The following is a 16,605-nucleotide window of genomic DNA, read 5'->3' as shown; positions in this document are numbered from 1 at the left end:
TTGCTTTAACACCATTTTAAAAGGATTTGTTTTAAGTAGTTTTGAGGGATACCAGTTATTTGAAGAAATTGGGGATCTCAGTCAATATCTTTCATTCTTTTCCTTTTACAGCAGGTGTACTCACTGAAGCAAAGGTCTTAGGTCATACCTTATTCATATCCTCTGCACAAGTTTTGCAGCACAGAACTGAGCATCAAGTTGAGGTTCGCGCATTGAATGAAATGGTAGCAAATGAACTGCTGACTGAGTAATTGGCTTCTGTGTAGATTTTACTGTTGAGGAACATAACTTTGCCATGGTCAATCCCTGATTCAGTAAGAACAGACATTTGTTCTTCTCAAAACTGTTCATAGAAGGCCTATTACAAACTTCCTGCTGAAAATATTTCCAAAGGCTGGATACATTTAAAAACAATCCAAGCATGCAAAGTCATTTTAGAAAATAAGCCCGACATCCCAAGGGTTCGGCTGAGGAAGGCCACGTTTTAGAACAGGTGTGCCACTTCACTGAACAGGAATTTGGAAATGTCAAGCATTAGAAGCACTTCAGAAACTACAACCTGCCAGACAGCCACCGTTCTAGGCATGTGTCAATAAATGCTTGGCAGAGACGGTACATGGGCATTTGAGAAATCATTCAGCAGGAAGTCAGAATTAGTTCAAGTACATCCACAGGTCTTACTTTACTGTTCTAGTTTTTCCTCTGTCAACTTTCTTCTCACATAAAACTATATGTATCTGCATATAAAACAGTGGTCACTCCAGTCTTCCAAGGGCCATCTCTCACAAGGGGACAGAATAGTTTGTCAGTTGTGTTGACATTCCTTTAATTCTGACTCTTTCAACTCGTCTCACATCACCACTGGAAAAGTAATGAAAACTGGGCCATTTCCTTTCTCTTTATCAGAATTACTCCCAGTCCTCTAGAAACGAAACATTAGCAATCCAAATCTGACTTCCAGTACCCTTTAAACTCAGCCCCTCCCAGTAGAACCTCCAGGGAGCGTTCTGCAGCCTGGTCAGTCAGTTCCAAGGCAAAGGCAAACAGTACTTTCCGTTAAAATAACTTGTATCCAGGAAAAAAAAAAAAAACAGGTGCCCTGTTGCATCTGTAGCGTAGCAGCCAGAGGAAAGTTTACTAGCTTCAGCCAATGGTCGGTGGTGGAGCTGAGCCAAGTGGGCCTGTTTTCCTCCGCCTCTAGATGAAGTCATGATAGAAATATGACATTGAACTTGCTTTCAAAGAGGAAGAGGAGTAAAAGAGAAAAGCTCAACCCGCAACACAGTGTCCTGTGCACAGGAACGCAGTTAGGAAGTGTGTGCATGCTTCTGAACCCTGAGTGGTTCTCGCCTCCCACTGGGTGGAGCAGAGCTTTTAAGAGCAGCTGGAATGCAGTTTCCCTAATCAGTGCAGCCAGTTGTTGCCTGTCTGAACCTCAGCCAGTCCTGGACGGCAGTGCTCTGAGCTCCGACCCGGAGGCCCTGGTCCCATACCTCTCAGCAGCACACTTTCACAGCTGAATAAGAACAACGTGGTCACCCAGGCAGCCATGGGAGAGGACGCTGCCCAGGCTGAGAAGTCCCAGCACCCGGGTGCTGACATGCGGCAGGAGAAGCCAGGAAGCCCCAGCCCTGTGCCCTCCTCCACGCCGAGCCCCAGCCTGAACCTGGGGAGCACGGACGAGGCGATCCGCGACAACGCACAGGTGAACGCCGTCACGGTGCTCACGCTGCTGGACAAGCTAGTGAACATGCTGGACGTGGTGCAGGAGAACCAGCACAAAATGGAGCAGCGGCAGATCAACCTGGAGGGCTCGGTGAAGGGCATCCAGAACGACCTCACCAAGCTGTCCAAGTACCAAACCTCCACTAGCAACACGGTGAACAAGCTGCTGGAGAAGTCCCGCAAGGTCAGCGCCCACACGCGTGCTGTCAAGGAGCGCATGGACAGGCAGTGCGCACAGGTGAAGCGGCTGGAGAGCCACCACGCACAGCTCCTCCGACGCAATCATTTCAAAGTGCTCATCTTTCAGGTCAGTGCCTCCTCCTCCTTCTCCCAACTACCTTGGAGACTCCCACATTCACGGTCTCCGTCGGCCAGGTTCCACCGCCATTGATCCATCTATCTTGCCTGATGTGCACCTGCTATTGCCCCCATCTGCTTTCAGCAGGCAAATGTGAAATCTGCACAGGGGGTGGGAAATTCCCAGGTCAATTCAGCATAAACCCAAGGCTGAGCGTGAGGTATTGTTGGCCCCGGTCATTCATCTCCGTGTACCTGAATGTACTCCATACAGGGTGGGAAAGTGAGCAGGTGTGTGCATCCTAGCTGGATCAATTTGTCTAAAGGCCTTATGAATGTGGGTTTCACTGCAGCTTATTAGCTGGACTGGTAAAATAATTCAGTGCCTGTTTCTTAACTAGCTGTGGAAATGTAAGTGATCATATAAAGTTTCTTTTAGCGTTGGCTTTTTTAAAAAACAAGAAAGTCAAAGACATGATGGTGTAGAGTATTCCTTTGCCTCAAAGCTACCAAATGTTTGGGTCACTAACCAAGTAATGAAGACCGATTCCATCAGAGATGAATTGGCCTCTTCATTCTAAGATCCTCTCAACCAAAGAAATCTTGTTGAGTTCTTTTCTAGCAAATTATTAATAAAAATATGAAGCATGATTCTTCACTAGTATACACCATGTTGCCCAGAGAACACAACTATGACGTAAAATAAAAGCCAGCATATCAGTTGCAATCACAAAAGCTAGTCTTTTGTGAATATTCTCTCCTTAACATAGTTGACTAGGACTTAAAAAAACAAACTTTAAAAAAATTTTTTAACGCATCAATGGTGCAATTAGTGTAGCAAGAGGCTATTCAGGGACAGGAATATTGCGTGGTGCTGTTGTTCAGCCAAGTGGTGGGCATTTGTGAATCCAAGGGCCGTCCTGCCTAATGCTACAAGCCCTTCCGCCTGATGGAACCAAGCCAGGACAGAGCCAGGATGCAGTTGCTATCCCAGCCCCAGGGCCGGCTTGTTGTGACCATGTGAATAGGGAAGGGTTTCAAAGCCATGGAGGGCAGAGGCTATAACCAACTGTTTGATTGTGAAAGGCTCACAAGAGGAGCCTTCATCTCCCAAGAGAGATTCAGAAATTAAAATTTAAACCGAGGGAGCCTTCTTTTTCTAAATGAATCCACTCTGCCAAGTTAGAACCTAAGCTTCATTCCCCCCATAAAAGGAAAGACTCAGCTCTCTGCTTTTTTTGTCCTCTTCGAATTGCACTTGATGTAAAGCTTCGGGCAGCTGATGTCCTCCTGTACTGTACAGACATTTGAAGCTTGGAAATTTTTTATCTTTTAATGCAAATGGAATAGCTTTTCATGAACCAAATGAACTGCAAAGAGATGACAGTAACTAGGGTTTTTTGTTTTGTTTTGTTTGAAGCCCTATATGGTCCGTACTTTATTAGCCTAAAAGATATTAGAAATCGCAACTCTCCAGGCATTTCTAAATTAAATACTGATCTCCCAACAAAACCAAACATGTTCAGGCCTGTTTAATCTGAGTCATCAAAGGAAATTTCCCTCTTTCCAGCATGAATAAAAATTATCTCACCCTAGTCCTCAGTCAAAGAAAGAGGGGAAAGCATTTGTCTAATACTTCCTCTTTTGTCAGAATTAGGTTCTTGCTTTGCCACGGATGCTGGGGTCGTGGTGGAAAATGGGAAGGATATGTGACTAAAAAATTCAAGAGAATTGTAAATCTGACATTTGGAAAAAAAAAACAGTGTTGGAGGGCCTTAAAGACACGTACTGTTGCAAAGGCTTGTGATGGTCTCCTGTGTTGTCACATTAAACTGAAAGGTGTGAAATGACAGGCACAAATGGTAGGAATCTAGTGAGTGAAAGGTGAAAAGGGAGTGTGCACAGCCAGGACGGATGCTAGGGGAATGCAAAGCAGCCCTCCAGGCTCCATTCTGGGACCCTTAGCCAGCAGCCACCGAGGACACTTAGCATTTTAAGAAGCCAGAACCTAAAATACAATACACCAGATCTTCCTTTATCAAAGTAGGATTCCTGATTAGCCTAAAGGATAGTTCAAATCTCAACATTAAAGGTTCTATACAATATCTATTTTGAAAAAAAAATTACAAGAGCAGTTTCACAGTAGAAAGGTGTTCTTTCTTTCTTGTTATGGTAGTAATTATGCCAATAAATTATACATAGACTTACATGTGTGCTCTCTCTCACACACACACAGATACACATATCTGTGTGTGTATATATGTAATGCGTAGATATATCTTTACATACAGTAGTAGGGTCCCCTGCACACAGCCCGTCCGGCCAAGCAGGGTTTGATTCCTCCACCCCTCTCAGAGAGCCCAGCAAGCACCGAGAGTATCTCGCCCACACGGCAAAGCCTGGCAAGCTACCCGTGACATATTCAATATGCCAAACACTGTAACAAGTCTCATGATAGAGACCTTACTGGACCCACTCGAGCAAATCGATGAACAACGGGAGGACAGTTTTACAGTGCTACACATATAGATATGCAGCAAGTGGTATTCAGAAACTGCTCCTAGCACAGTGCTCAGAAATCCTTCCTGGTAGAGCTTAGGGAACCAAGGGGTGCCAGAAATAAAACTCAGGGCTCATGCATATAAAGCATGTTCTCCAACTCATAGATCTCTGATCCACTGAATAAAATATTAATTTGTGTTAAATAATGGCCCAGTTAGGAGTTGAGGACAGAAATTTTATTATGCAGACACTGGTTAAATGCCTAGTTTGACCATTCACCAACTCTATGATCTCTGGCAAATTTTAATAGTTTTTTTAAGTTTCTGTTTGCTTCTGTGTACACTGAGGATTTGGGGAGAAGGAGGTGACTTGTCCACACCTAATGGTTCTCAGGGCTTACAACTTGTTTTGTATTCAGGGGTCACTATTGGCAGTTCTGGGAATGGAGAGGTGACCTCAAGCAGTGCAGGAAATCAAAGATGGGCAGCATGCAAAGAAAGTGCCTCATTCCCATACTATTTCTCTGCTCCTACACTGAGAATATTAATACAAGCAAAAATAAATTTTTAATAGTGATAGCACAGCGGGTAGGGCATTTGCCTGGCACGTGGCTGGGTCGGTCGACCCGAGATCCATTCCTCCGCCACTCTTGGAGAGCCCAGCAAGCTACCGAGAGTATCTTGCCTGCACGGCAAAGCCTGGCAAACTACCCGTGACGTATTCGATATGCCAAATACAGTAACAACAAATTTCACAATGGAGACATTACTAGGCCCGCTTGAGCAAATTGATGAAACATGGGAGGACAGTGATACAGTGAATAGCAATAGCACAGCAGGTAGGGCATTTGCCTTGCACGCGGCCGACCAGGGTTCCATTCCTCCCCCCCTCTAGGAGAGCCTGGCAAGCTACCAAGAGTATCTCGCCCACACGGCAAAGCCTGGCAAACTACCCGTGACATATTCAATATGCCTAACACAGTAACGAGTCTCACAATGGAGACGTTACTGGTGCCCGCTTGAGCAAATGGATGAACAATGGGAGGACAGTGACAGTGACAGAGTAATTAGTAGGTCCTTTATATTCTGCTGAGTATCTTCCTCCATGTCATTTTATTTGCTCCCAATTAACAGATGAGGATACTGAGATTCAGAGAAAATAAAATATTATCTAAGGTTATTTAATCACAGGGAAAGCTGAGAGTTGTACTCACATTTCATTCCAAAGTATATGTCTCATCCCTTACAATGGATCTTTCTTCTCTTCTATCAGATCGAGTGACGGATAAATGGAATAACAGATTAAAACTGGTTAGTGACTGGAATAGTATAAATACTCAAGGAAAGAAATTCTTTCACAGTAGATCCAAAATGCATTTGTGCAAAAATTATTCTGTTTGGCTAATATCTTTTAGGCTAAAATCAAATTGAAGTTTTGACTCTTGAGTTAAAACTAATCTGGCCCTGCCCAGCACCTTAAAACAGCTATGCCTATCCCATTTCAGTTGGCAGCTATTCAAATGCACTTAGATACACTCAAACATGCACGTTCACCCTGCCTTGTCACACCTTGCCTTGTCTAAAAATCACCATGCTTAAATGGGTTTCAGATTTCTACCACTGCGTGAAAGCAACAAGTTCTTCCCTAAGGGCAACCCTAAATCGATCCTTCTAATAGCAATCTGGCCTTCACAGTGGGGATGGGGTGGGGGGGTAAGAAGGTGAGGGAGAAATGAATGTTTCTTATGTCTGCAGAGTGAGGACAGAAGACAATGTACCAGATATTATTTTGTGTCTCTAAGTAATCCATCACTTTCAGTCCACTTGGAGCCTATGATGGATTTTGCCTTGCTAAATTTGTTGGCTTTCTAGTTTAAGACGAAAATTCAATGTGAAAATGAAAGTACAGAGTGAGGAACGAAAGTCTGTCACCTGACTTGAGCACATTTAGTGCTGTGATATTTAGAAGGTAACATTTCCAGTTTTTTTTTTTTTAATCCTATTGTAGCCTCCAAAATCTACATTCCTTTTTCCTAGTTAGTTGGTTTGTAGATTGGTTTGATGACTTACTGGGTACATATATACATTCTTTTCATTCCAAACTTTGTCTTATTTATTTAAGACTCTGCTAAACTTACAAGGTTGTTGCAACTGTTAAGACTCCTCCTGCCTTGGCAATTACTTCAAATTATAACTAGTAGGTAAAACCGGAGAAAATTTATCTCCCTTTGAGCAACATAATGCATTGTAAAATCCTTGTTAATCTTAGAAGCTTTTCTTTAATTTTTTTATCATGGCTTCAAGCAATTTTTCAATGCAAAATACTATGGCAGAACCCAGTAAAATGAATAAGATTCACAGGAATTGCTGATCACAGAGCAAATCCTAAAGACTAATGAGACTAATTCTTTGCTTATAAATATGGCTATCTTTTACTAAAGATAGAATCTCTACAAATGTTAGTAAATCTACAATGTAGAGGAAATTTTCTTTACTGAATGAAAAAATGAATTTCACACTAACTGACCCAGAGGGTGTGCTGTCCTCTTATGTCCTCTTAAGATTCCGAGAATGATTATGTGAAAGAGCAGCTTGGGAATGATTTCACATCCATGGAACAGAATGAGAAGGCTCATGGAGAACTTACACTTTCATCCACAGAGAATTGTGAAATTGGGTGAAAAGAGTAGAGGTTAGATATTTGCTGTGGGTACTTTCATGGAAAATTGAGCTTATAAAATACGTTCAAATATTCATCATTTGGGCTTCTTCAATAAGATCAGATTTTTAGAAGAATGCTAGAAGTGTGACACCTTTGGGTTCTTATAAAATTGATTTTTAAAAAAGACTACTTTATCCAAAGCCACTCTCAGAAAAGTGCGAAATTGGTACAGATTCAGAAGAAATGGGAAAATAGATAATCAAAGGCATTTTTATATGACAACTTGCGATTAATATTCCCATAATGGGATATTGGGTTTGATGTGCTACTTATCCAGTGCCCTTTTAGCTTATGAGATAAACAAACACTAGCTCTTACTGTTATTATTTACACTTATTGCGTGTCAGCATTGCCTCTTGCACTTTAAATAATAACTGATTATTGTTGGTATTTCTTCAAAACCATCATTACTTTCCCTTATGTATTAAAAATAGTCATTCTCAGATAAAATCCTTCTAAGTAAATATTTCCCCTTTTGTTAGTTTTGTAATCTATATTTGCCTGAATTGAATGAAGGAAAAATGTTTCCAACGCAGCTTGTATTGTATAGGTTTGATTTCTGCATCATGCACTGTGAGATCACTTTGTAGTGTGTTAATTATTTTTTATGGAATTTTGGTTTATATTACAGAATAAAATATTTCAGAGCTAGAAAGCAGCTTTCTAAATGTAAATTTTATCTGCATTTTAGATCAAAGTAGTAAGAGGCCCCAAGAAACAAAGACTAGCAAGATTTTGTTTTATTAATAACAGAAATTATAGAGTTGAAATGTGAAATAAGTAAAAACAAACAATATAATACCACTATGGTAAAGTTCTTATTTACTATTATCTACATAAGCTTTTAAATAATTCAAGTATGATTTGTATTTGTTTTTTTGTAGGTTTTTTTTTTGTATGTGTAACAAAGAACACCTAAACAGTGTGATCTTAAAAAAGAATTGAACCCTTGATAACACTGAAAATAATGAAACTTTTAAATCCTCTAGAATGTGAAAGACTGCTCAGGGATTATAACTAATGCATTTTATTCTTATGACTTGCTGATTCCACCGACAGCTGCCTTAGGGGTGCAGTTCTAATCAATGGCTTTATCCACTTGGCAATCTATACCTCAGAAACACAAATCGGAGAAAACTATCAATGTATAAAAGAGACCTATAAATCAGAATGTCAGGTGGGCATAGTTCCATTTTAATAACTAGTATTTAGCAATTATTGAATAAAACATTATGTGGACACAAATTTATGGTCCTCATATCCCTTTGGATGCCATCACCTCCCTGTAGAAATATAACAGCCTTTGTTATTTTCTTCCAACAACAGGAATGACAAGTTCCTGACAGGAGAGCAAACCGCTGACTTGAGGACAAAATATGGGCTTCCTTTTCTAATACTAGCCTGAGAATTTTATCTTTGAAATGTGCATCTGTATAGAAGTGCAGAGGATATTTGCTCCCAATAAGCTGCAACCCAAGAAGTCCCAGCATGTTGACTAGTTCCTCTGTGTTGGTATCACATGCACGATGGGGACTATTAGTTCACAGGAATCAATATGAAGAGCAAACAAGCTAAAGTGCAAGGGAAAATGCCACTTCTCAAGAGTTCTTTGCATTTCTTTTCTCTCTTCAGCTGCAAGCATATCATTCATGTATGTTATATGTTTGAAGTGTGCTGTTTAATTTTCCCTTCCTTTGAAAAACTCCTAAGGGTCCTTGTGAAAGGTCACACCATGAGCAGCTGCATCACTGGAAGCTCAGTGTTTCCTTGAAAGTAAATCTGTAGGGCAAATAGTCAGCTGCTCCTGGGTCCTCTACCTGGAGGACCTTCCCGAGAAATAGTGCAGCCCACTGGGGATTATTAATGCCATAGGAAGGGGTCTCTAAGCCTAAGTAGATACTTCCGTAACTAGCATTGGTAAACAGTGAAGATGTATAATTGGTCCTCCACCTTGACAAAGCTGTTAGTCTTAGAATCTGTAAGGGAAAACAGACAGAAAAATATTATGAGAGGTGGCTGAAGGCAGGAGTGTCACTTCACCTGTAGGCATGGGAAAGTTCAAGTGTTTCCATTAAATGTATGAGAGAGGAATGAGCAAGGACATGTGTGCAGATGAGACAGGGAGCCTAGGAGACTGTGCACTTACAGAGGAGCCACTGTCTGCAGTTCAAGTGGAATTCCCATCACGATAACAGTTAATTTACAGTCACCCACCACACATTCATTTTCCTCAACAATAGACATTTCAAAGAATGTCACTATTTTTATCCTTTTAAACAAACGTTATGGAAAGGTAACATGTGAATGTGCTTGGACATTCACAAATCCCTGTGTGAAAAGTAAGTGCTTATCCTCAGAGGAGATGCCATAAGAAACACAGTATAAACACTGTCCAGTAGGCAATACACAAAATACCGTGTGAGTAATGAAAATGACAGGCAAAGCAGAGCAGTTAGCCAAGAGGACATATCTCACTTATTTCCACTGGTATAAAGATACATCCAGTTCTCTCTGGTTTATCTCAGTTCCCGGTGGGTGTAATTTCATGGTTGGCGTCAACAAACTCTTGCATAAATTTCCCTGGCATTGTGTAAGAGTTCAGTTGGGTTCCCCACCTTCACCATCCGCATCTGTGTATTCACTGCTGACCTGCTATTAACACGTTTCTTGAACTGTCTTAGGAACACACATGATGAGAAAGATCAGTACTAACAACACTTTTTAATAATAAAATTTGTTTGTAAGGAGAAATTCAATATTGTTTAGTCATTTTATAATTATTGTTAGTGAATATTCCTTCTGTTGAGGTTTAAGAAAGGAAAGTTACCAGATTCCTCCTTTGACTAACTTGAGAGGCAGCCAGAGCTCATCTTTCAATATTCTCTCTGAATTGCCTTCTTCAGTGAGGCCTAGTAAGCATATAGCATTGAGTTCTTGGTTTTCTCTATTCCTGCAAGCAGCTTCTGTCAAACCTTACCAACCCTCTTGTCAAACCACAGACATAATTATTCTTCTGAACTAAGCATCAGAGCCTTATCTAATTCTACAGACTGCCCCTCATACAGAAGAACTCATCCACTAAGATGAAATTCTTCTTTTAAAAAAAAAATGAATGTCACAAGGGGTTGGGTGGGTTGCAAGGAGGCACAGTCATAGTACAGTGGGTAGGGAACTTGCCTTGCATGTGGCTGAGCCAGGTTGAATCCCCAGGACCCTGATAGTCACCTGAGACAGTCAGGAGTGATCCCTGAGTACAGAGCCAGGAGTAAGGCCTGAGCACTGTCAGGTGTGATCTACCATCCCCTCAAATAAAACAAAACAAACCATCATGCCTTTGAGCTTTAGATCGTCATTTCCAAGTGGCAGCAGCCATGAGCAATATTTCTTTGAGATACAGAGCTAAACCCATTCTTTCCTAGACCTTAAGCCTATTCACTAGAGGGTCACTCTCTATTTTCCTTCTGGGCTTTCTTAGAAAGCAACTTTACCCAACATGCACTGTATCAACAAGTAACTATTGAAATGCCAGGAACTATTCAGATGCCTGTGGCAAGCCCTCACTCTCACTGGGAACACATGCCAGTAAAGTAGAGGCATTCTCAGCTTGAAACATGAGAAAGTACTCTCTATAATAGTCCATATCATAAGTGACTTGTGAGTCACATATTTCTTTCAGCTCTTTACTGTATCCTTTATACTGTGTTCCTGGCACTTCCTTTGACATTCAGAATGGAAGTGTGTGGAGAGATCTTTGGAAGACAGAATCTGAGATTTTCTTTAGCTAACAAAATTTCTATTTAACTATCCTCGCTGCTTTTTACCTCTTTCCAAGATTTTATCCTTTGTTCTAACCAATACAAAAAGGACTCCATTATGAGAAAGTATATATAAAAGTTAGACGCAAGTCTGAGTACTTTCAGATAATATTATAGATTTTTTTGACTGATAGAGACTGATAGAGAGGAAAATTTTTGGTTTTGTTTATAAGCCACACCCAGCAGTGCTCAGGGCTTCCTCTAGATTCTGAGCTCAAGAATCATTCCTGGCAGGGCTCTGGTGATCACATGTGGTGTTGGGGACTGAACCCAGGTGGGTTATACACAAGGCAAACACCCTATCCATTGTAATTGTACTTTTATTCCAGCACCAAAAGAGAAGAATTTTAATGTGTGTCCTTATCAGAGCTTTGTTAATTTAGCCTTTGTACAGAAAGTTGGAAATAAATTGGAGCACTATGTATTTCTATGTAGCATTATTTCATTGTAATTCAAATTAAACTTGGCTTTCAATCCAAGTTGCAAAATGAGAAGGGATAGCTTTAACAATAGCATGAGTTTTGGCTTGAAGTTTAGATCCCAATCAGACTTTTTAATTCACCAACTAGTTATTTTCCTAACTGAAAGTTCATTGGGCAGTGTACTCTCTAACCACATTCCAGGCTTTAGTTGAAGCATTTGATATTCATCCACCCCAACTTTCTGGCAGAAGCCTTAGTGTCCCTGAAGCACAAATTGAAAGCTGCTGATCGAGGTCAAATATTCTAGTCATATTTGGAAGAAACCAAACCCAAGGAGATTAAGTTATTTGCTAAAAGACACACAGCCATTTAGTATAACAAATACAGACTCAGACTTCCTGTAATAATTTCTTTTTTTCTATGATGTTTCCTGCAATGAAAATGTGATGGTACCTTGCTGACAGGCTCTTATTTTCAATATTCAAAGAAAAATACAAAATACAAGGGATCCCTCTGCTATAAGACCTATGTCTTTCTGAATTCAAAAGTCCCCATTTATCAATACCAGAGAACCATATCCCTTGTAGTCTGGAGGTGTGTTCTCAGGCTGGGCTTCCTAAAACATGGCAAAAGGCAAATCTTTGCTCAAGTGCTTTTTCAAAAAAGTGGAGAATTAGATGTGTGGAGCATAGGGTAGGAGAACAGAACCCTGAACTTGGTGCTTGATCAGGGACGCCCAGGAAGCTTGATTAGCTATATCTCGATCATAATTCCCCTCACTACTCCAAAAATGGTCATAAGTTATCCCACCTTCCTTTATTAATGCCCACAAAAGGTACCCTAAACCACAAGACTATGAGTGGGTCCCCAGTAAGACTGGTCCTGGCTTCTCATGCTCAAATTAATGCCATGAGATAGATTAGTGTACACTTCTGAACAGCTAGCAAAACTGCATACAGATGTGTTTGTTCTTCAGGCAGGGAATCTGATGAAGGTTTTTAACATGGATCTGACAAATGAAAACTATCCAGTTCTTTCTTTTTTGCCCATTTTTTTTTTATTTTCCACCTTGACCCCCCAGAGTCTTTTGGTGTGGAATTTTTGGCAGGAATAGAGCCCTCTGACCTCAAAGCAAAGAGAAAAAGTGAGTAAGTTCCTAGTCACTTACTTTAGCTCCTTTATCTCTGCAGCTTCCTGGTTCTTGGTGAACCACAGCCCACTTCCCTCCTGCCTGTCACTGATAGAGCTTTGGCCGCTGCTGTCTTCCAGTCCTTGGCTTTATCCAATAGGCAGTCCTTGGCTTTATCCACAGGGAATGACTTGACCAGTTTAAAATTAACTCCTCACACTCTGGTAAAGGAAACCACAATCATTTAGTTTCTATGTGACAAAAGCCCACATGTGCAAATTGAGGTTTATCAGGCTCCTTTGTGAGATACATTATTAACATGCTGTCTGCACTGTCCATCTTTTTAGGAAGAAAATGAGATCCCTGCCGATGTGTTTGTGAAAAAGCCTGCTCCCTGCACTGTTGAAGGAAAGGAGGAGCTGGTGGATGAAAACAAGTCCCTGGAGGAAACTTTGCACACAGTGGACCTCTCCTCGGATGATGAATTGCCCCCCGATGAGGAGGCCCTGGACGATAGCGCTGAGGAAAAGCTGGAGGAAAGTAGAGCAGAGAAAATCAAAAGATCCAGCCTCCGAAAAGTGGATAGCCTCAAGAAAGCATTTTCTCGCCAGAACATTGAGAAAAAGATGAACATACTGGGAACGAAGATCGTCTCTGCAGAAAGGAGAGAGAAGATTAAGAAAACCCTCACTTCCAATCACCAGAAAATCACCTCGGGGAAAGGCTCCCCATTCTCTTTCGGTCGAAAGAAAGTCCGAGAGGGAGAGAGCCCTGCAGATCAGGAGACCAAGTCTGAAGACTTGCCCAACGATCAGGAGGAAGAGGGTCTTTCTGAAGGTGCCCCCACAGAAGGGAAGAGCGTGGAGGGGGAGGCCGGGAGAGCCGCGTCCAGAGGTAGTAACTCGGCCCTGGGCAGCAACGTCAACTTGACTATTGCGGAAAATGAAGAAGAAGACTCAGTGGCCCTGGAACAGGCACAAAAGGTGCGCTACGAGGGAGGCTATGTGCTAAGCTCTCAGGAGGCGGAGAGGTCGGATGAGGAGCCCGTGCAGCCCGCCGTGCTCCGGGTGGACCAGGCCTCCTGAACTAGCCCCGCCTTGGTGCCTGCTGGTGCTTCCAGCTAGCCTCTAACCCGAGCCTGGAAACACAATGCCTGCACATCTACTGCAACTACCCAGGCATTGCTGTGCCACTGTGCAGTCTGCATGAATTTAGGGCGTGGTCAGCAGCACAATGTAATTGACATTTCCTCTAAAGGCAAACTGTCCGGGTCTCCACTGCTAATCCTTTTTTGAGGTTCGGTTTTTCACGAAATCTCCCCATGCTTGCCCTGGAAGGGGAAATGAAAGCAATTTGGCCCAGATCAATGTGGCTTAGGCAGAAAATCCAGAGACTACTCAAGATATTAGTTACAAAATGTGATTCATTTTCTGTCATTCCATAGGCTTGCTGAATAGTACACCAGTAATAAAGTTGCACAAAACTCTGTGAACCAGATCATCCGAATGTGTGACATATAACATAGCTAAAGATGTAATTAAGCTAAAGAGGCTTTTAAATGGCAAAAGAATGTTCACCTCTTGACTTCATAGACACCGTTGTTTTACTGGAAAGGAAGGAAAATTTGAAAGACTAATATTCTGTCGGTGAAATAAAATATGCATATGCAGGAAAATCGGGACAATTAGAAAAAGAAAATTAAGAAGGAGAAGCTGGACAAGGGAAATGGGAAACAAAACTGTCAAAGAGAGTGAAGACCAACATAAAAGTGTATGTTCTTAAAAGTAAAATACTTATTTTGACTTGACTGTTTAGCTCTTTATTAATACTAAAGAAGAAATCCCTATACCCTGGACTAATACATTATATTTTTATTCATATTTTCAAATGTTTTTAGATAACATACAAAATGTTTTGCTATGTTAATGCTTATTTTTCTTCTTAAAAAATACAAGACATTACCAATTTTCTCTGAGGGAATTCAAAAGACATTGTCTCTTTAAAATTTTAGCAAACAAATTTTGAAAATTCACCACTGCCTTTTTGTAGGAAATGGATCATACTATTCTTTAATTTTTTAAAAATAACCCTTACACTCAAACTGATGCAATGTAGGTTCATAATATGTTAAGATCAATAGACTTAGGATGGAAAAGGGCAGGATTTTTTCCCCTTCCTTTTTCTGTACATAGTGGAATTTCATCACAAATCATATTTTAATTATATATTAATTTCACAGAATAGTAATACACTTCTTAGAGCATGCTAGAATTTATATGTACACATGTACTCAGACAAGTTAATTTTTACTACAATGGTAAATTTTTGTTAAAATTACAGAACACTAGTATTTTTAAAAACTATCAAATTATAGTTGTACCCTAGAGAAAATTCTCATCTTTGTTTTTTATCTAGCACTATAGTAACCTCATAACACTAACATTTAATATTTGTTTTATATAAATAATAGGACTAACATATTATGGCATAACCTATATAGTTGTGTTTTTATATTTCAGTTATGTATCCCAAGTATTAGACTGTTGAACTAACAATAGCTGTGTTGAAAACTAAATAAATCACCCATTAAAAGTATACCACAATTTCAGTTGTTTGTTTGTCTGGGGCAGAACAATTTTAGAAAGAGCAGTGAGAATTGATTTTTAAAATCTCCTCCAAACATAGCCATAATGGTGATTGTTTGAGTCCTGATATCCCTTATTAACTCTGTTTTCTTTTTCTCCCTGATCTCATTTAGAAATACAAGTCTCATTCTTCAAGTTTAACTTTCTTGACATCAGCTTGCCAACTCTGGAGAGCATCTGAATTTATTGCAGCAGCTTGATGAATTTGATAGTTCCATCTGCATTTTTATTGTTTTGTACCAACCCTTTTAATACCTTAAATAGCCCTGTGAACATGAGCATATCGAACAGTAAGTCAGTTTATTCACACAGATAAACCTTTGTCTTCTATAGTACCATATACTTGGTAGACTTAATTTAACCGGGGCCCTGAAGAGTGCCTGCTTAACTTTTATGAAGTTGTTGTCACTTCTTGCAGCTGGAGAGATGAGAGGTCAGACCTAATGTACTGTTTACATTTCTATTTCAAAATTTTTATTTGTTCCTAAAATTATCTCACATCAGTGAAAAATTATACTCAAACAACTTTTCTATATTTTACTGACAAAATGTTCACTCTATGTTCACATTTGAAGCATTAAAATCCTAAGCAATAAAACAGAATTTGGCTAGGTAATTGTTGGAAAACAAAGACTGTCAGGATTAAAGAGAGCAGCCAATGTGGAAATTGGAGGTGTTCATTCTTTATTATTGTTGAATTATTTGCATACTGTTGAGCTGCAAAGTCCCCAAATTAGATCTGTCTTGTCCACCTTCCACCTCCATCCAATAACCATTTCTAACTTTATGAGCCTGGAGCTCAAGAACTGGATTAGTTTTCCTCTAAAGATTGGTTATACATTAGTAAGCACTGAGATCTGTATCCTAGGAACATAATTCAAGAGTAAAAAGTGTCTATTACATGGATCATAAATCTGACAGATATGTAGCAACAATGTCATTTTCCTACAAGATTTTATTTTTTAAGTATATAGGCATATATTTCATCAGGAATATTTTATTCTTTCCATTTAGGAATCTAGTATATGGTTGAACTTTTTACACGTGAAAATAAAAAGCTCGTGCTAAACCCAGTTCTGCATAAAATAAGGATTTCTCATATTTATTATTTAATGAAAGCCGACAATGTTTCTACTTTTAGTGATGCTTATGCTGAAGAACTAAAATTGAACCTCATGTATGAGAAAATTATAAAACTCCAACAAAGCCAAGTTGCTAGTGTGAGTAAAGGTTATCATGAAAGTCATTTTCTACATTAAGACTCTAATGCCCAAGTCCAGTTAATTCTTGCTTGAAAGTTTGTTTGCTGCACTACAGCCCAAGTCTGAGTGATTTTATATTGGAGAGTG

At 40.1% G+C, this 16,605-nt stretch overlaps 1 protein-coding gene across 2 annotated transcripts; it reads left to right on the top strand.

Annotated features, from left to right (window-relative positions):
• The first annotated feature begins 1,315 nt into the window (after positions 1-1,315).
• Positions 1,316-16,348, top strand: CAVIN2 (caveolae associated protein 2). Of its 2 annotated transcripts, XR_008792088.1 has the most exons (3): positions 1,316-2,032; positions 12,959-14,381; positions 15,370-16,348. XR_008792088.1 is itself a non-coding variant. In XM_056111838.1 (2 exons), the coding sequence occupies exons 1-2, from the start codon at positions 1,550-1,552 to the stop codon at positions 13,694-13,696; spliced, it is 1,221 nt and encodes a 406-aa protein (XP_055967813.1). In that variant the 5' UTR covers positions 1,316-1,549; the 3' UTR covers positions 13,697-15,206. The 2 variants fall into 2 exon arrangements, 1 of the variants encoding a protein (XP_055967813.1); XM_056111838.1 differs by lacking the exon at positions 15,370-16,348 and having other exon boundaries at positions 12,959-15,206.
• Positions 16,349-16,605: the final 257 nt, after the last annotated feature.

Source organism: Sorex fumeus, unplaced genomic scaffold (genome assembly GCF_029834395.1).
Source record: "Sorex fumeus unplaced genomic scaffold, SorFum_2.1 ptg000014l, whole genome shotgun sequence".
Classification (NCBI taxonomy): Eukaryota; Metazoa; Chordata; class Mammalia; order Eulipotyphla; family Soricidae; genus Sorex; species Sorex fumeus.
This window is presented reverse-complemented; position numbering and strand designations above follow the sequence as displayed.

Bases quoted from the DNA above. Each gene is read 5' to 3' on its own strand.
- CAVIN2 (XM_056111838.1), top strand. From the start codon at position 1,550: ATGGGAGAGGACGCTGCCCAGGCTGAGAAGTCCCAGCACCCGGGTGCT. The intron at 2,033-12,958 runs GTCAGTGCCTCC...CCATCTTTTTAG, and splicing joins TCAAAGTGCTCATCTTTCAG to GAAGAAAATGAGATCCCTGC.